This window comes from Ursus americanus, chromosome 9 (genome assembly GCF_024610735.1).
Source record: "Ursus americanus isolate L20-20 chromosome 9, mUrsAme1.1.p, whole genome shotgun sequence".
Taxonomy (NCBI): Eukaryota; Metazoa; Chordata; class Mammalia; order Carnivora; family Ursidae; genus Ursus; species Ursus americanus.
The window spans coordinates 80,322,159-80,343,796 of NC_142135.1; the positions used below are offsets into that span (position 1 = coordinate 80,322,159).

General features: G+C 35.5%; 1 protein-coding gene and 1 pseudogene across 1 annotated transcript; both read left to right on the forward strand.

Annotated features, from left to right (window-relative positions):
• Positions 1–1,601: 1,601 nt before the first annotated feature.
• On the forward strand, positions 1,602–2,536 carry LOC123786824 (olfactory receptor 4N4C-like; annotated as a pseudogene).
• A 17,177-nt stretch (positions 2,537–19,713) lies between these two features.
• Positions 19,714–20,649, forward strand: LOC123786825 (olfactory receptor 4N2). Its single transcript, XM_045789178.2, has one exon. The coding sequence runs from the start codon at positions 19,726–19,728 to the stop codon at positions 20,647–20,649; it is 924 nt and encodes a 307-aa protein (XP_045645134.1). The 5' UTR covers positions 19,714–19,725.
• Positions 20,650–21,638: the final 989 nt, after the last annotated feature.

Consider the following 21,638-nt stretch of genomic DNA (forward strand, 5'->3'; position numbering starts at 1 on the left):
AGAAAGGAAAGAAAAAAGAAAGGAAGAAAAATGATTTGGATGGTGCCATTTGTAAATTTTTGTGCTTTAGTTTTGCTTAGGAACGTGTGTGTGCGCGCGCGCGCGCGCGCACACATATATCTGCCTTGGTGATGTAAAGTAGCTCTTTCATAATTTTCAATTTAGATTATACATGGAAATCTCTGTTACTAATTAGTCTATTTAGGTTTAGACATAAAAAGCATGTATTTTTGTTTTTAATAGATGTGCTATTATAAAAACTTCCTTTGGTTTCTTGATTTGGGATTTTATTGTGTTTCTCTTCCTTCTTTCCCTCTTTCATTCTGTCTCATCTTACATTTAGTTTGTGGATCCTTCTTGCCCTCCTCTCCACACTCCATATTCCACAACGCTATTTAAAAACGAGGGTACCATGTAACTGAAAGCATGTGAAATATTGTTTTTTGTTTTTAAAGATTTATTTATTTATTTATTTGAGAGAGATAGAGAAATAGCATGAGTTGGAGGGGCACAGGAAGATAGGGAGGGAGAATCTCAAGAAGACTCCGCTGAGTGCAGAGTCTGATGCAGGGCTTAATCTCACGACCTGGAGATCATGACTGGAACAGAAACCAAGAATCAGATGCTTAACTGACTGTGCTACCAGGTGCCCCTGTGAAATATTGTTTTAAATCACTAATATTTTGCTCTAGTTCAAATGTCTTCAAGCTTTTTAAATTTTTCATTTCAGTAATAAACCATTTTGAACATGCACAAGCAATATCTATATTTTATTTATATATTTACATTCAATTATACCATGATTCTGTGTAAAGTATACAACTTTCAAAATTTAGCTTCATAGAATGGGATATAATAATATATGTATAGAAATTCTATTATTATTTTCATGCCACTAAATTATCATGTGTGTTAGGTGACCACATTCTCAATTTAGAGGCCACTGTACAGATAAGCCTCAGATCTTAATTTCTCCAGAATAATCAGGACTTTTTTTATTTTTACTTAGACCACATGGATGGGTTGATATTCTATAGAGGAAAAGGAAATATTTCAAATAAGCAGGTTTTTAAAAAAACTTTTTAAGTCAGCATTCCTGAGGTATAATTTGCATAGAGTAAATGTAACAATTTCTGTATAGTTTAGTAAATTTTGGTGAAAGAACAGACACTTGCAACCATTATAGTCAAGATATGGAATGTTTCTGTCACCTTAAAAAATTCTGCCCTTCCTCTTTGCTATCAATCCTCACCTTAACTCCCATTCAAATAAAAACCTGAAGAACTTAATAACTGAGATTAAGTTTTTTCTCAGAGACATTTCCTTTTGCCTCATGCAAATCATAAACAAGTCCAGGGCAGGGGCATTGCAGAGTCCCAGGTGAGAGAACAGTTAAATAGAAGCACAGAACTGAAGAAGCAGAAGAGTGTGGCTTCAAACCAGGGTGTTGGCAGATAGAAATGTAGAAGAATAATGGGCAGAAAAGATTTCTTTGGTTGTGGGGAAGTATGACAGATGTGGCACATGCTCCTTTTAGTTTGAAAAGAACTATGATCTAGATGCTAGAGATGGAAATAAACTTTCTACTCTCTGATGTACTGCAGGCAGAGGAGATGGAAAATGACAACAGCACAGTGGTGAAAGAATTCATCCTTCTTGGTCTGACCCAATCTCGAGATATTCAGCTCCTGGTCTTTGAGCTGTTTTAATTTTCTATCTCATCATCCTCCCTGGAAATTTCCTCATCATCCTCACCATCAGATCAGACCCTGGCCTCACAGCCCCCCTCTACTTCTTTCTGGGCAACTTGGCCTTCCTGGATGCATCCTATTCCTTCATTGTAGCTCCTAGGATGCTGGTGGACTTTCTTTCTGAGAAGAAGGTAATCTCCTACAGGGGTTGCATCACTCAGCTCTTTTTCTTGCACTTCCTTGGAGGAGGGGAAGGATTACTCCTTGTTGTGATGGCTTTTGACTGCTACATTGCCATCTGTCGGCCTCTACACTATTCAACTGTCATGAACCCTAGAGCCTGCCATGCCTTGCTGTTGGCGCTGTGGCTTGGAGGCTTTATCTACTCCATTATCCAGGTGGCCCTCATCCTCTGCTTGCCCTTCTGTGGCCCAAACCAGCTGGATAACTTCTGTGATGTGCCACAGGTCATCAAGCTGGCCTGCACAGACACTTTTGTGGTGGAGCTTCTGATGGTCTCCAACAGCAGCCTGCTCACCCTCCTGTGCTTCCTTGGGCTTTTGTCTTCCTACGCGGTCATCCTCTGCCATGTATGTGGGTCTGCTTCTGAAGGGAAGAGAAAAGCACTGTCCACATGCACCACTCATGTCATTATTATACTTCTCATGTTTGGACCTGCTATCTTCATCTACACTCGCCCCTTCAGGGCCTTGCCAGCTGACAAGGTAGTTTCCTTTTTCCATACTGTGATCTTTCCATTAATGAATCCTGTGATTTATACCCTTCGCAACCAGGAAGTGAAAACTTCCATGAGGAGGCTATTGAGTCGGCATGTGGTCTGCTGAATAGATTTTATAATATGAAGTAAAGAAGAGGAAATTCTTGCTGTAAATCATAACATTCATGTAACAAGTATTGTTTTTCACTGAGTACCTCCCATTTGTCAGGTACTATTGTAGGCAATGAGGGAGAGTTATGTATAATTAGGGAATAAACTTGGTATGCTTAAAGAATATGAAAGAAACACCTGAGAGCTTCTCAGTTGGAGTGTGATGAATAATTGTGAGAGATTTAGGGGATAAATAAATGTTACTGTAAGGGTCAAATCACTAAGGTCTTTTCGGCTGAGATAAGGAGTTTTATTCTAATTGCTGTAAGAATACACGTTAATATTTCAAGCAAGAGAGTCACGCATTCACAATTGTGTCTTTGGTTTAGAGCAACATGAAGATTCTGGCAGAGAGCAGTAAGCTGCAAAACACCATTACAAGCCAAATGTTATTCTTCAGACTTGTTTTGAAAAAAGTCTCTCCCTCTCTCTCTCTCTCTCTCTCTCTCTCCATATATATATATATATATATATATATAATTGATTGATAGGTATATTCCCCCCCACCCCAATTTGGTAAATGGGTAAGAAAGGAAAATAATTGGTTTTATAGAAAAATGTCATGAAATGATTTCACTTGATTTTTTTCAGAGCTTCATGATTATTACTAATGGGTATTTACAAATCCTACCTGTAAGTTAAACCTTGCCATCAATTGATTTCACTCATTATGATTATGATAGTTATTTGGTACTATAGACTGTATTGGAGATTACATAAACTACTTTAGTTATTTTAAATATAATGGGGCTTAGTGTGGGAAATTAGGTACTTGTAAAATCTTTTAAGGGATAGAAGACTATTTTTTATGCTGGGCATCCATACATGACTGCCAGAAAAACAGTATAAAACTAACATGCTAAGTGATCTATCTTTGAAATAATCAGGGGAATAGGGAAACAAGAAGCCATTTTGCAGCTACTGACTGAAAGACTGTACCAGTTAGCCATGGTTTGGGAACAGGAGGATGATATAGAATACCTTTAATGTTACTGCCTCTCTCTCCAATTAATTTTTTCTAAATTCAAGCTTTACATGAGCTCATTTGATAGTCCGAATCTGGAACTCTAGACACAAAGTCCTAGAAGAACCTGTTTATATGTTTTCAGCTTTATTGGAAAACAAAATAAAACAATGCCAAAAATAGTGGGAAAATGTAGGATAATAGTTTTACAATCTTGGAAGTGAGAAAGTATGATACGAAAGTAGTAAGTGAAAAGAAAAGTAGTTATATTTGTACGATATGAAAATAGTAAGTGAAAAGAAGTATGACATGAAAATAGTAAGTGAAAAGAAAAGTAGTTATATTTGACATGTTAAAAAATATATGTGTAGTTAAAATGTAAAAAACTGATGAAAATCTGCCTGCCACATATGGATATGCGGATTATTTTCTGTGTAATTATAGAGGCTTGCATGGAAATTGAATTGAATTCCTCCCTACCCCAGAATGGCACAAGGGAGAATCCATGCATAAAAATAATTAACTAAAAATTAATATAAATGATAAAAGATTAATTTATTTAATACACAAGTAACTTCCATAAATGAATATGAAACAATTATATACCCAGAAGGAAACTGGAAAGGGGCAATTGAAAGTAATAGATAATTAACAAAGGAAAAAATGGAAGAGCTTATAATTTTATTCTCAAAAACAAATCATAAGAATACAGAGCACTGATTGTGGTCAGCTTGTAGAATAATGTTGCTCATGTATTATCAACAACAGAAAAGTGAAAAATAAAAATCATACATTTCTGTGAGGCTTCTAAAGAGGGGGTGGAGCAAGGAAGCCTTATTACTGAGCTCCAGAGAGGGACAAAGCCCATCTAGATGAGCAGAGAGTTATGGCAGTTTTTATATCTGTAGGCAAGTTATCTGGTCTGGATATGGGCACATGGAGGAGTTATGCTACCATAGATTGAGATATTTGGTAGAGGTGAGGAAAAAGCGCTAAGCCGTGGACAGACTGGAATCCAAAAAAGTCCCAAACACAAAAATAAATAGCTCACTTTTATAAATTTCTCCCCCAACAACCACTGATACCCATACCAGTAATTTTCTCAGAAAAGGGACACTGCAGGAAGAAATGAAAATCAGAGGGGATTTGTACTTTCCCAGCCATTATTGTAGTGCTTGGGTATTGATGTCTATAGAGTTGAATCATAAGGGAAACAAAAATATCTGAAGTGTGGCTCAAACTCCTCCTGGCTCCAAGTGTCAGCTCCAAGTGTCAGAAAAGACCTTGCTGGCAGTTGGCAAATGTTGGAGGTAAAACTAATCTGAGCTAAGTTCAGTTGAATTAAAGATGATTCCAAGTCCCAGTTAAACTAGACCTATGAAGGAATCTGAAGATCAGATCCTCATTCTAACTTCTTTTTTATTTTTTAAAATATTTTTTTATTTATTTGTCAGAGAGAGAGATCGTGAACACAACCAGGGGGAGCCACAAGCAGAGGGAGAGGGAGAAGCAGGCTCCCTGCTGAGCAAGGAGACCAATGCAGGACTCGATCCCAGGACCCCAGGATCCTGACCTAGGCTAAAGGCAAACACTTAACCAACTGAGCCACCCAGGTGTACCCTTATTCTAACTTCTGGACAGAGGAAGAGGATTGAAGTTTCTGAAGAATTAAGCAAAATAAAATTAAATACTACTCTTCATCTTCCATTGAATTTTTATTGAAAGTATTAGGAATATAATAAAAAATTAGGAGCTATGCCAAGAAAATAAAACAAGGAAGAGTTATCTCATAATTAATAGAAAAACATTGATAGACAAAAACTACCAGATGAACCATATGATGTAATTATCAGACAAAGACTTTAGAAAACTACTATAAATATATCAAATAAGTGATAAATGGATAAATAGATGAGGATTTCAGGAGAGAAGTATGAACTTTAAATATAAATGGATATGCTAGATTTGAAAATAACAATGTTTGAAATTAAAAGAAATGCTTCAGAAGAGATGAATGAACAGCACTGTGGACAATGTAGACAGAATGACTAATGATGGTGAGGACAGGTAATTATTTTTTTTTTTTTATTAATAATGATTTTTTATTATATTATGTTAGTCACCATACAGTACATCCCCGGTTTTCGATGTAAGGCTCGATGATTCATTAGTTGTGTATAACACCCAGTGCACCATGCAATATGTGCCCTCCTTACTACCCATCACCGGTCTATCCCATTCCCCCACCCCCCTCCCCTCTGTAGCCCTCAGTTTGTTTCTCATAGTCCATAGTCTCTCATGTTTCATTCCCCCTTCTGATTACCCCCCCTTTCTTTATCCCTTTCTTCCCCTACTGATCATTCTAGTTCTTATGTTCCATAGATGAGAGAAATCATATGATAGTTGTCTTTCTCTGCTTGACTTATTTCACTAAGCATTATCTCCTCCAGTGCCGTCCATGTTGTAGCAAATGTTGAGAACTCATTCTTTCTGATTGCTGAGTAATATTCCATTGTATATATGGACCACAACTTCTTAATCCAGTCATCTGTTGCAGGGCATCTCGGCTCCTTCCACGATTTAGCTATTGTGGACATTGCTGCTATGAACATTGGGGTGCATATGGCCCTTCTCTTCACTACGTAGGACAGGTAATTAGAAATAACCCAAGCTGAAGTGCTGAGATAAAAGATTAAAAATATTAATAGTATTAATATACTTTGGGGCAATATCAAATAGTAAAACATATATGTAATTGGGATTCCAGAAGAGGAGAGAGAGAATGGGACAAGGAAAAGAAGTAACTGTCAAGAATTCTCAAAAACATTAACTCAGATATCTAAGAAACTCCACAAAATTCAAGCAGTATAAATACAAATAAGACCACAGTATAATATGTGCTAACCAAATATGAAAATAAAATCTTTTTTCTTTTTTTTAAGATCTCATATTAGTTTATTTTGAGCAAGAGAGAGAGCACATGAGCAGGAAAGGACTAAGGAAGAGAGAGAGAGAATCCCAAGCAGACTCCACACTGAGCATGGAGTCTGACTCAGGGCTCAATTCCACAACCCCGAGATCATGACCTGAGCCAAAATCCTAAGAGTCAGACATTTAACCGACTGAGCCACCCAGGCACCCCTGAAAAGAAAATCTTAAAAGCAGTAGAGAAAAAAAAAAAAAAGACAGTTCAGAGGAGCAACAAGAATGGTGGTTGACATTTTATCGAAACAATGGACACCATGTCAGTGAAATACAATTTTAAAAATTCTTAAGAAAAACGAACTGTGAAGCTGGAATTCCATATCTAGTCAAAATAAACTTCAAAAAGAAAGGTGAGGGGCGCCTGGGTGGCACAGCGGTTAAGCGTCTGCCTTCAGCTCAGGGCGTGATCCCGGCGTTCTGGGATCGAGCCCCACATCAGGCTCTTCCACTATAAGTCTGCTTCTTCCTCTCTCACTCCCCCTGCTTGTGTTCCCTCTCTCTCTGGCTGTCGCTATCTCTGTCGAATAAATAAATAAAATCTTAAAAAAAAAAAAAACAAAGAAAGGTGCAACAGGCATTTTAATATTCATAAAAGATGAGAATTTGTTGCTAGCAGACCTACATAAAAAAGTCATGCCAAAGGAAGTTCTTCAGGAAATTCTTCAACAGTAAAATATGTCAGATGGAAACCTGAATTAATGAGGAAGAATGAAAAGATCTGGAAATGGTAAATAAGTGTGTAAATACGGCAAAAGTCTATTTTTACCTTGTATTATTTACTTTATAAAATACTTAGCTGCTTAAAAAATAATAAGGTATTATGGGGCTTATAACTTTTATAGAAGTAAAATATATGACAACAATAGCACAGAGGACTTAAAAGAGGATAAAAGATTTATATATATACATATATATATGTAAAAATACACTCTTCATGAAATATCCTTGAATAAAAATTTGGAGTGACTAGTAAGCTACAGATGAATATTATAATCACTAGAGCACCCCCCCACACACACAAAAATAATACATGGAGACTTTATTAGATAGTCTTTTAAGGAGAGAAAATGGAATATTAAAAATATTCAATCCAAAAGAAGGAAAGAAATGCAAAGGAATGAAGAATAATGGGACAAATATAATGAACCCAAATATCAACAATAATATTAAATGTAAATGGACCAAACATACCAATTAAAAAAAGATTTTCAGACTGTATAAAAGAACAAGATTCAAGTATATACTGTTTATGAGATATATCAATTCTTAAATATAAAGTCACAGATATGTTTTAAGTATGAGGGTGGAGAATGATATACCATATGTGATGTTTAATTTTATGTGTCAACTGGCCATGGGTCTTCAGATTAAACATTATTTCTGGTGTGTCTGTGATAGTGTTAGCATGAGATTAGTATTTGAACTGGTGGACTCAGTGAAGTAGATTGCCCTTTCCAACATGGGTAGAGGTCATTCAATCCGTTGAGGGCCTGAATAGCAAAAAACTCAGAGGATGGAGGAATTTGCTTTTTCTTCTTGCTTCGCTGATTAAGCTGGTACATTTCATCTCATCTCTTCTAGTTCTTGGACTGGAATTTATGCCATCAGCTCCCCTGGTTCTCAGACCTTTGAACTTGGACTGAATGACATGGCTGGCTTTCCTGGGTCTTCATTTAGCGGATGGCAGATTGTAGGATTTCTCTACTTCCATAATCACATGAACTAATTCATCATAATAAACTGCATCCCTCCCACCTTCCCTCCCCCTCTCTTTCTCTCTCTTAATTATGTATCTATCCTACTGGTTCTGTTTCTCTGGAGAACCCAATATACCATGCGAACATTAACCATTTCATGGCATGGTTGTATTAATAACAAAGTAAACTTCAAGGACCTAGAGGTATTACTAGGTATTTATAAAAGAATTTCACAGCGATAAAAATGTCAATTCATCAAGACATACAATCTTAAATGTGATTCCTCTAGTAGCAGAACTTAACAATTTATGCACGAATACAGACATATCTAAATACAGAAGTGGAGAACCCAAAAGCATGGATTGAGATTTTAATAACTTTTTTTTGAAAATTGGTAGAACATGTGATAAAAAATCAGTAGGGTAATAGAAACTAAACAACTTAACCTAGTTGCTATTTATAGAGTATTACACTCAACAATGAAGAACACAGGTTTTTGCAGGTGCACACAAGACATTTGTCAAGATAGAGGATATGCTGGCACATAAAAAAGCCTCAGTATATTTCATACAAAATATATTTTCTGACCACAATGGAGTTGAATTTGAAATAATTAAGAAAAAAAACTATATATACTTGTGAATTAAGCCAGACATTTTAAGCCAGACACTTTTAAATAACTCAATGTGTACAAGAATATATTAGCAGATATTAGAAAATATCTTCCCTTTTATATTGTTTTTTGAAAGAGTTTGTTTAGAATTGGTATTATTTCTTCAAAAAATGTTTGATAGTTTTCACTAGAGGAGCCATCCGGGTCTGAAGTTTTTTTTGTGGGAAGATGTTTAAGTACAAATTGAGTATCTTTAATAGATACACATTTATTCAATCTACTTCTTCTAGAATTAGCTTTGGCAGTTAATGTCTTTAGAATTTTGTTCATTCAATTAAGTTATCAGATTCATTGGCATAAATTGCTCAGAATGTTTCCTTAATATTCTTTAAATTTTTGTAATACCTATAGTGATTGCCCCTCTTTTTAATTCCTGATATTGACATTTTTGTCATTTCTTTTTTTTTCTTGACTAGTCTGGGTAAAGTTTTATGAATATTCTTGTTCTTTATAAAAAGACTAGCTTTTGGTTTTATTTATTTTTCTCTATTTTCTTAATTTTTTGTATTTCTTCTTATATCTATGTTATTACATTCTTTCTTTCTTTGCATTTAATTTCCTGTTCTTTTTTCTAAAGTGGAAGATTAGACTATTGATTCAAACCCTTTGTTACAGGGGCGCCTGGGTGGCTCAGTCTTTAAGCGTCTGCCTTCGGCTCAGGGCGTGATCCCGGTGTTCTGGGATCCAGCCCCGCATAGGGCTCCTCTGCTGGAAGACTGCTTCTTCCTCTCCCATTCCCCCTGCTTGTGTTCCCTCTCTCACTGGCTGTCTCTCTGTCAAATAAATAAAATCTTTAAAACAAAAACAAAACCAAAACCCTTTGTTATAAACCCTTTAATATATTCAGTTGATGCTACACATTTCTCTCTAGCACTGCTTTATCTAAATCTTGCATATATTTAGAAATTGTGTTTTCACTTTCATTCAATTAAAACTATTTTCTATTCTCTTTGACTTTCTTACTCATGGGGTTAGTTAGAGTGTGTTTCTTTCTTGAATATTTGGGAATTAGCCTAATATATTTCTAATTTAGTTTCATTGTGGTCCAAGAACATATTTGATATGATTTCAATTTTTAAAAAATGTGTTGAAATTTGTTTTATATCCTAGAATAAAATCTATCAGATTAAGACCTGCCATGTTGAATGCCATAATAAATTCTGAACTTTAAATGTAAGAGTATACTTTTGAAACTGAATTTACTCTGATGATGTATCTACAGGATATATAAACAACATACTGAGACGTTGTAAATTTCATCAAGTCAGCTGTATATATTCCTTACATACAGTGTGAAACAGCACTCTCATGGGTACTTCCTGAATTTCCTTTTGCTGAATTACAAACTTAATCAAATACAACTACTCTTAGCAATTACCTTGTTTTTCCAATCTTGTCTGTTACTATTTCTGCACATGCACAGTTCTGATTCTTTGATGCCTTTGCACTTTCCGTTCTCTCCTTTTACCACTCTCTGGGGAATATTTCAATCTAGACTCAGCTATAATGCTTCTTCCTTCTTGAAATATTTCTAATGCCCCACACTGTGTTCACTTCTCTTTGCTCTTATGATACCCTAAGCATCGTTCTTTAACAAAACATCTCACGATTATGTAAATTTTTGTGCATTATTCACAATTTTCTGTCTTCCTTGAGGTTAGTGTTTGTCTTATTTTTGTACTTCATCTCTGGCACATTGACTCACTCTGGTAGACTTTCCATAATGGTTGGAAGGAGAGAATGAGTAATTGAATATATTATTTTTTTTTTACTGTAAAAAGTAGAATGGGAAATTTTGAAATATGCAATATAGAGTTTTACATAATGTGATGTTAATAACAATAACAGTAATTTAAAAAAATGACTGGTAGAAAGGAATTGATGAGAAATATACACAGTAGGAAAAAAGGCCAGAGAATGTATATAATATTTTGGAATATATTTTCCCATTTTTCAGCATGTAAAAACTTTAAAAAATATTCTAGAACCTATATTATACATGAACTTACATATTTTATATATCTAGTATTTTAAATACCTGTGAATGAAGTCTTGACTCGTATGCTGTTATTAAAATGTATTTAAATAATCCCCTATTTTGGGATGTTTATCACATTTGTTTATTAATAGGGAAAAATGTACAATCCACTTGCTTATGTATGCATAATACTCTTTGGAAGATACAGAAAAATGATAGTATTTCTTATTAGGAATTTTGTGTGTATGGAAGGTATAGGTGGGGGACAAAGATGGGAAGCAATTTTCTCTGTATATAAATTTTTCACTCTCTTGACACCCTGGCCTGTTTTCTCTTCCTCAGCACACCAGATCTTTCTTTTTGATGACTTCTCTCTAGAATGGCTTCTTTTCAACCTTCAGATCTCACTTTTATGAAACTGCCTCAGAAAGAACCTCCGTGACCATCTAAAATAGCAGTATTTTTCTCAAGATTTCTCCAACACACTGTTATATTTTCATTATCACACTCATTACTATCTGACGTTCTCTCCTGCTTGTTAATATTGTCTGTCTCCCTGTGGTAGAATGTAAAATTCCAAAGAACAGGGATGTTGTTAGTCTTGTCTCTACTGTATTCTGGACACTTAAAATACTACCTGGTTCATGGTAGACAGTAAGTGATTGTTGAATTGGGTACAGAATCTAAGGGAGTGTCAATAAACTCAGTAACAGAGATAAATTGTTCATATATTAATATTAAAAAAAAAATCCAAAAATACCCTGGGGCTCCTGGTGGCACAGTCAGTTGAGTGACCAACGCTTGGTTTCAGCTCAGGTCGTGATCTCAGGGTCATGAGATGGAGCCCTGTGTAGGGTGCTTGATGTGGAGTCTGCTTGCGGTTCTCTTTCCTTCTCCCTCTGCCCCTCCTGCTCATGCTCTCTCTCAAATAAATAAATCTTTAAATAAAACAAAACAAACAAAAAAGAAAAATGCCCCACCTATAGGTGGGATAACAGTCTGAGAAAGGTGATATTATTTTCCAAATCCATGGAACATTTATAGATTGAAGCCAGCACTACATCCTTAGCTTTTTACTTTCTATCTGGCAGTCTTTTCACTGTAGTGGGTTATTTTTGTGTATATGCTTTTTGATCAGCAAATCAACTATACAATATCTTAAGTCAATCTGAGAATACAACTTTTGAAAATGTTTTTATTCATTTGTTTTTTCTCAGGTTGTAAATCTAACATGATAATGCTTTCCCAGCTGGGTTAAAAAGCCTCCATTTTGAGAATTAGTTTAGATCTTCAGCTTAATTTTATCTTATGTATTGGGGTGAATATTAAAAAGTGAGGAAGTCCCAGATTATAACTACAGAAAAATATCACATTTTTAGGAGTCTTTTGTGGCAGGATTCTAACCTACTCCAGGATGAGGCTGTTACTCCACAATTATATATTATTATATATATAATAATTATATATTTATATTTATATAATTATATATTATATACAATTATATATGTAATTTATTTATATAATTATAACATATTATTATATGTAATATATAATTGCCTTTCCATTTATGTCTCCTTTCTCTGTTTTCCTGTTCTATATTTTGATCATCCTTTATCTCTTTTTTCTCTCCCCTTTTTCTACTTTTCACATTGTGGTTTTGAGCTGAAAATAGATTAGGACAAATACATATTTGATTATGAATTATAGTTCACAAAAATGTGTGTTCATTATTTCAACTGTAAAGTGACTCATAAACTCAGGTTTCCCTTTAATGCAAAACAATAAAAACAGATATAAAAAATTAAGTTGCATTTAATTGCTCTGACCCTTAATTTATTTGAATAATCTTTGGTGGAAAAAACAAAAAGGTATTCGTTTTTGGTTTTGCTGAGTAGAGTAAAAGTGAGTAAACAACAAATCCTGAGATCATGATATATCTTTTCACATCCTCTATGGGAAGTCACTTTCCCTTGAGTAAATGGTCTGTCTTACACCAAACAGTTCTTTCCTCTAAGAAGAATTATGCCTTCAAAGTCTTCACGAGCATTATGTCTTCATCACCAGCAGTATGCTGACTCTTACATACTCATTACTGACTTGGCCACATTATTTGATTTCAGAGCCAGATCATGGTGATGCTAGAGAATAAGTCAAGCACTTGCCTTGAGTGTAAAATCTAAGGGAGTGACAAAAATACCCCAATAACTTAGTGATAAAGAGAAACACTATTTTAATGTTTTTAAAAATCAAAATTAATTTTAAAAATCCATGATGAACAAAATAAATGCCAAACTTTAAATAAAGACAGGATCAGTAACTGTCATGCTGAGCCATACTGGGAACTCCCGCAAAAGGAAATATCTGTAATACTGATGTCTTCGTTTAAAATTTTGATTATTCTCTTCACAATTTTCACATTAACTGTGATTTTTAAGATATTGCATTAAAATGTTATTTATCTTCATTATTAAGTTTTTTGGTACCCTGGCAAATTTTGTGCCTAAGGCAAATACCTCACTTTTCTCACCTTCTCATCCTGGCACTGCTTGCTTTTTTCATATATATATATTAATCTTCCATCACTTATTTACATTTGGGGGGTTATTATAGGATTTAAATGAACTTTTCTTAACCTTCTATTTACTTTTGACCTAGTAAATATGCTTCCAAATAGGATTCTATTATCTCATTCACTGATAGGATTTTGGTTTTAGAATTCAGAATTAATCCAGTGTGGCATTATGTGACATATTTAAAAATATTTATCCCTTCCAAAGCGCTGGTATTTCACATTCTAATAGCTCCCTTTGGAAATATTCAATAGGGTTGTGGTAGTCTCAAGTCTCCAAAGCACTTTCTCCATTGCATCATAAAGAGTTAAAGAGGTTCCAAAATATAAGATCCCTATGTGAGAACAAATATTTGTGAACAGTAAGAATGGTCAATTAATGGGGTTTTTTGTTGTTGTGTTTTTTTCAGGGGAGGAAGTATGGCTACTTTGTGAGAATTACATAAAACCCCTGGAGACTCAAATTTCCAGGGCCGGGAGTAGGATTCATATTTACAAGAAACAAGGAGAGGACAATGGAGAAGATAATACAGCTGTTCTACTGCTTTAACTGCTGCCTTGGAATACAATGGAATAGAGGTCAGAGTTTCAGTAGGAACAGCAGAGCCAAAGACCTAAATTCAGCAGTGTGGCATTTTCTTCCTTTCCCCTAAGAGATCTCCATATGTTCTTGATGCTTAGAATTACTTTACTGATGCCCAAAAACTTTTATTCTCTTATCATAAGTAAGTGAAATTATCAATAGCCTTCAGAGAATTGACATCTGGTGTTAAAACCAAGGAGCATACGAATGAATGATATGTTTTGTTGTCCTTATAAACTACAGATGAAAGGAAGGAAACTACAGAAAGTTAGGCTAAAGTCTCTAGAGAAAAACTTAACAGATTTTATCATTTTGCAGAAGATTAGCCCAGATATCTTAATTTCCATAATACAACATATTTGAGAGTTTCTTCTGTTGCCTCTGGTTCTATTATTCAAAACATAGGGCTTTGACAAAGAAAGCTGTAAAACTGAGAAAAGACTGATACATAAACAACTGACAGCATTGGCAATTTTACATGAAAAGCTTTACTGCACCGCCCCAATTTCTTCTATTACTCACTCTGATTTTTGTGGCTACCATCACCCAGGGTTTACCCTACAGCCATTGACTAAGAATCTCGTGGCAATATGTCCATTCATTAGAGCTACCTCTTAATATCTATGTATTTGCAGGGTTAGCTTTGGTTTAAACATTCTTGAATAAGTTACTTATTATTGCCGTCATCCTTATATACCATGAGCCTTATATCCCTGTCTGACAGAAAGAGTCAACACATTATTCTATGTGAAAGATGAAAAGCCAGCCTTCTGAAAGGTGGGTGACTTTCCCAGGGTCATACATTTACTGAATTGCTGAGCCAACACTCACTCATTCTAAAAAGGCATTAAAATCATATAAAAGGGTTCCAAACTAAGGATATTTCTACATTGTTAAACTGCCTAAAAAATTAGGGAATTTAGGAATAATTTAACCATCTCATTTTACTGATGAGTGAATTTCCTGGCTGAAGACCTATACATTTGTTTAGTGCTTTATATGTCCACCATTACCATCAGTATCAACTACATCTTTGATCACGTTCTTCAGCTTGATCCACAGTTTTAAGAATATGTAAAACTTACTAATTTACACTCAAATAACCTACAAGCTCCAATCAATATGCTGACAGACATTACCTCAAATTTTGGAAACTTTGTTAAATATATTCATTTCACTAGAATGATACTGAGATTTGTTGAAAAAAGGTAAAGCATCTCATTTTATCAGGTTCACTTATGTGCATAAAAAATATATTTGAGTGAATGGGAAGTAATTAATGAGTGGTTCAGATTAATTAAACTGTAAGAAGGATACCACTCAAGAGAAAATAATTAGTATTTAAGAGTGACATAAACTTTATTTTGTAGACTGTTAAGAATGGATTACTCCTTCTGATACACATATCTTCTTTTTGTAAGAATTCTCAATTTAATAATGGAAGAACTGCTAAATTTAATAATGGAAGAACTGCTACATCTGGTCAGTTCAAAGGTCCATCCTGTCAGGTGTCCAGTGTCCATGAACAGCTCTAAAGGACATCTGTCAGCGACCACTTATGCGATGTAATGAGGTATATAATAAACACACAAATATAAAAAAAAAGAATGGAATATGGTGGGAAGTGTAGTTATTGCTCATTTTTGTTTGAAAGGAACCAACAATAAGGTTTTTGTTTTGTTTTTAGATATAATGGCAAGACAGGCATGGTATATAGTGGAGTAGCAACGAACAAGAGGACAAGCAGAGAGACAAAATATTTCAGACAGAAAAGAACATGAGTGAATGATAGGGAGAAAGAAGAGAAAATTATAAAGAAGAGTGAGATTTAAAGTAGGTAGAGTAAACAGGGAGAGAAAATTGGGGGAAATGAGTTCAATAAATTAAAAGAGGAAAAGAAACCATAATCGAAGTTACAAAAATAAGTTAGGAAAATGAAGATGTGGTGATAAGTTGAAAGGGGAGAGAAAGAGGACAGAACATAAGGAAGGAAGCATGAGTGAATGTTTCAAAGAGATGGGGAAGCCCCTTCGGTCTCTAAACACCTAGCTCCATAGGCTGGTCTGACCAGGGTTTGTACTCTAGGCATGCACAGTTTGCCAGCAGATGTTTGTGTCCCCACCCTAAAAATGAGAGTAGCCCTTCTCCCTCACCTTCCCTACTTCTCTAATATATCATCATTGCCACAGTGATAATTTATGAATTAGCTGAAATGGCAAGGAAGATTGGAGACACAGTGGTGAGGATTTTGATTTTTGTTTCAGCTTCTTTTGACAACACTTTTCCCACTAACTGGTTAAAATAAGATATTTTTATTCTGAAAAGGGCCATAATTTGTAGAATTTTTCCCAGAAATTTATTTTACTTAGAAAAATGCTCGTTTCATACATAGTCTCTGGATCTATTTCAGCCACCGTTTCAGAATTACAGGTACAGAAGGTACACAGATGAAAAGGGGATAGGTGATGAAAATGAATCAGATGTCAGGTAGTATGTAATACCATCTGTTTAGGTAATAGTTAAAAAACAGGAATGAAAGACAGGAAAGAGGCAGAGTGGAGGAGCCTATCACAAAGACCTTCAGAAATCCTCTGATGTCTTAGAGATATCATTGAACACTAACATATCATGAAATAATACACTATTGAGTGAGCTTGTGGGATTCAAAATTCCTAAGTAAGTAAAAGGGGGCTCTGACTTACATTCCTGAGTATATTTTTATGGGCAGATGATGGAATGAATGTTGAGACAAATGGCTGCCCAAATGTTGAAAAGTTAAAAAGTGAACAGAGAAGCTAATTTGGAAAGCCTGCAAAAAAAATTTTTTTTCATGTGTCTGTTGGTCACTTGTATGTCTTTGGAGAAGCATCTGTTTATGCCTTCTGCTCATTTCTTGACTGGATTTTTTTGTTTCTTGGGTGTTGAGTTTGATGAGTTTTTTTAATAGATTTTGGATACTAGCCCTTTATTTGATAAGACATTTGCAAATATCTTCTCCCATTCAGTAGTTTTGTTGACTGTTTCCTTTGCTGTGCAAAAGTTTTTTTACCTCGATGAAGTCCCAATAATTCATTTTTGATTTTGTTTCTTTTGCCTTTGGAGATGTGTCTAGCTAGAAGTTGCTAAGTCTGTCAAAGAGGTTGCTATCTGTGTTCTCCTCTAGGATTATGATGGATTCCTGTCTCACATTTAGGTCTTTCATCCATTTTGAGTTTATTTTTGTGTATGTATAGTGTAAGAAAGTGGTCCAGTTTCATTCTGCATGGAGAATGTCTGATTTTCCCAACTCCATTTGCTGAAAAGACTGTCTTTTTCCATTGAATATTCTTTCCTGCTTTGATGAAGATTAGTTGACCATAAAGTTGAGGGTCCAATTCTGGGTTTTCTATTTTGTTGCACTGATGTATATGTCTGTTTTTGTGTCAGTACCACACTGTCTTGATGACTACTGCTTTGTAATACAGTTTGAAGTCTAGAATTCTGATGTCTCCAGTTTTGGTTCTTTTTCAACAACACTTTGTCTATTCGGGGTATTTTCTGGTTTCATGCAAATTTTAGGATTGTTTGTTCTAGCCCTATGAAAAATGTTGATGGTATTTTATAGGGATTGCATTGAATGTGTAGATTGCTTTGGGTAGCATAGTTAAAATTCTGTGTAGGTCCCACTTTCCCTGTGTGTGGTGTTTGTGTATATGTATACTGTGTATATATACTGATTGATATGTTGAATAAGACTTTCAAAAATTCTACCTTTGGCTGTAAGTAATACAATGGAAACCTATATATTATCCACTCAACTAGCTTCAGACATACTTAAAACAGATATTTTTAATGTTTCCTAAAATATGTATCCTAACAGTACACTATATAGACTTACTGCTTTTCTATTTCTCTCCTCTTCTTTCTTTCCTTCATCCTTGTCTCTTCTAGTCTTTCTTTCTAATTACTGACCCATTAGCATTTTCTGGCAAAGATGTCCCCCTTTTTTGGCACTCCATATTCCACAGAACTTACTTAAAGCAACTGTGCTATTTAGTTAAATAGGATAGGGGAGCACTGGTATATATCACATTATATTTTTCTGTAGATTAGCAATTTTCAAACTTTAAGAACATTTCATATCTGTGACAAAATTTTTTGAACATGTACCTTAAGTATATGCAGTTATGTAGTTAAAATTAAAATGCAATATGTACATATATGCATAATTATATACTATATATATATATATATATATATATATATATATACACTATTTTATGTTCACTCTTCAATGAATCATCATGTGTCCCTTCTGAAATGAGCACACCCCACTAAATGGCCTGAGCCTTAAGTCTGAATTTTCCCTCCAATAATTTAGACAAGGTTCATCTTCTAATTCTAGGCTCCACAAAGGTGTGATTTTTAGACTAGCAATATTATTTTTATTTAAGTACACAAAAAAAGGACATCCACTGTTGAGAGCTGTGTTAGTAATTTCTTTATTTAAATGAAAAAGAACACACTTGCATTCTTTCACTACTTGTCAATCAGAACAAAAGAGAAAACTCATTCTAGACTTAGGTAACCACAGTTGCCTTAGTTTTCTTATCTGTGAAAGGAATATATTAGACTATAGGATCTTTTTTGTTACTTCTACCTGTTCTATGCTATGATTTTATGCATTGACATAACTAATTTTTAAAAATGTTATATTTGCAAATTTTGTATTGTAGCATATTGTTTGTTGAACGGCTAAGGGCTCTCCACCCTTGGGTGTTATACAGGGATCAGAGAGAGACGGAGACTGGGAGTATGTAAGCAGTGTTAATTAAGCTAGATGAACAACGTATGGAGTGGCTATATAAGTGGTATTTAACCAGGGACATAGCCAGGAAATTGCCCCTAAGTTACATGAAAACTGGAGTTATCATTGGGATCCTGATGATCAGTTTGGAGTCAGGGTAATAGAAAGACACCAGACCAGAGGAGGGTAATGTAGTAAGAGAATTAATAAAAGAATACAGAGGGCAAGGCAGGGAGTTGGGGCAGGAACTGAGAATTCCACAGGAACTGATAAAAGGAAATACTTAAGAAAAAAATTGGACTTGGTGAATGAAAAGAGGTGTAATTTCAAGAAAATAGCTAAGTCTCAAGCACAGTACAACCATAAAAATGCAAAGATCTTAATAATTGGAGTTATGTTGTATCTCAATTAGGAACCTTCTCATATGACCCAGGAAGGTAGGAATCCCAACGTGTAGGATGCCAGATTCTTAGAGTGGAGAGCAGTTCTATAGAAGCGCATGGTTGGATGGGAATAAGAATTGTGGTATGAAAACAGTATTTTTGTTTGTTGGTTTGCTTGCTTTAAGTCTGGAGTTAACAAAATGTTTGGAGTTTACCCAGGATGTTGGTGAGGGTTGAGACATGATTTTAGCTGATGTGACAAACATGTCAAAAAAAATTTTTTTTAGTAGAGGGAGGGGGATCAAGGGGGAAGGAGGGGCAGAGGGAGAATCTTAAGCAGGTTCCATGTCTGGGGCTCAACTATACAACCCTGAGATCATGACCTGAGCCCATATCAAGAGTTGGATGCTTAACCGACTGAGCCCCCGGATATGTCAAATATTTTTAGTTGGAGAAGAATGAGGTTCTAGATGGAAGAAACAATAACAACAATCACTCTGCTTCTTGATGTACTGCAGGCAGAGAAGATGGAAAATGACAACAGCACAGTGGTGAAAGAATTCATCCTTCTTGGTCTGACCCAATCTCGAGATATTCAGCTCCTGGTCTTTGCGCTAGTTTTAATTTTCTATCTCATCATCCTCCCTGGAAATTTCCTCATCATCCTCACCATCAGATCAGACCCTGGCCTCACAGCCCCCCTCTACTTCTTTCTGGGCAACTTGGCCTTCCTGGATGCATCCTATTCCTTCATTGTAGCTCCTAGGATGCTGGTGGACTTTCTTTCTGAGAAAAAGGTAATCTCCTACAGGGGTTGCATCACTCAGCTCTTTTTCTTGCACTTCCTTGGAGGAGGGGAAGGATTACTCCTTGTTGTGATGGCCTTTGACCGCTACATTGCCATCTGTCGGCCTTTACACTATTCAACTGTCATGAACCCTAGAGCCTGCCATGCCTTGCTGTTGGCGCTGTGGCTTGGAGGCTTTATCCACTCCATTATCCAGGTAGCCCTCATCCTCTGCTTGCCCTTCTGTGGCCCAAACCTACTGGATAACTTCTTCTGTGATGTGCCACAGGTCATCAAGCTGGCCTGCACAGACACTTTTGTGGTGGAGCTTCTGATGGTCTTCAACAGTGGTCTGATGACCCTTCTGTGCTTCCTGGGCCTTCTGGCCTCCTATGTGGTCATCCTCTGCCGTGTATATGGGTCTTCCTCTGAGGGGAAGAGTAAGGCTGTTTCCACATGCACCACCCATATCATTGTTATATTTCTCATGTTTGGGCCTGGCATCTTCATCTATACTCGCCCCTTCAGAGCCTTCCCGGCTGACAAGGTAGTTTCTCTTTTTCACACAGTGATCTTTCCTTTGTTGAATCCTGTGATTTATACCCTTCGCAACCAGGAAGTAAAAGCTTCTATGAGGAGGCTGTTTAATCAGCATGTAGCCTAGTTAAAGGGAAAAAAAGAATTAAAAAATCAAGACCAGAGAATTTTATCTGAAATTAATTTATCCATTTCCAAATACTGCATTTATTGAACATTTCATCAGGACTATTTTAGGCACTGGGAGAGAGAGGTATTGAGACAGGTAAAGTCACTGCTCTCCTAAAGGTGCAATCTGGTGGGAATAGACAGCCATTAAAGATAGAAAATGAACTGAATGGTTTCAAGAAGAGATACAGAAACTAAAGGATAACAAAAGTATAGAGAAATAGATAAGAGAGAGTGTGGGGTGAGGGTAATAAGTCGACTTTCCATCTTAAACTAGGCTGTTCTTGTGGATGTGACATTTTGGCTGATAACTAGATGAACTAAACAGTCAACCATGCAAACATCTGGAGGCAGAGCATTCTAGACAGAGGAAACAGGTAGTGCAAAAACCTGAAGATGGTGATTAACTTGGTATATTTGAAGAATACAACAAAGTTCAAATTGACTGAGGTATAATAAGTGAATATGAAAAAGATTGAAGATACCAGGTAGTCTAACACATGAGTCTATGAAGTGAATATAAAGAGTCTGATTTTTTTTTGTAATTAAAATAAGAAACCATTCTAAGGCTTTAAGCAGCAGGATGATTTATCACATGCAGTTTTATAAATGTCTTAGGGCTGTAAACTCAAGATTCTGTGCAGATACCAAGAGTTAAAAATTATCATTAAGAGGGAAATATATTTTGAAAGAAATTAAGCTGCCAAATTTTTTCCATAATTAGATGAAGGCCAAAAAAAGCTGGTTATTTTCTTTAAAAAATATTTTTTGAGTATAGTTGTCACACAATGTTAAATTAGCTTCAGGTGTACAACACAGTAATTTAACATCTCTATATGTTATACTATGTTCAACAGAAGTATAGCTACTGTCTGCCACCACACAACACTATTACAATACCATTGACTATGTTCCCTATGCTGTATCTTTTACTCCCTTGACTTACTC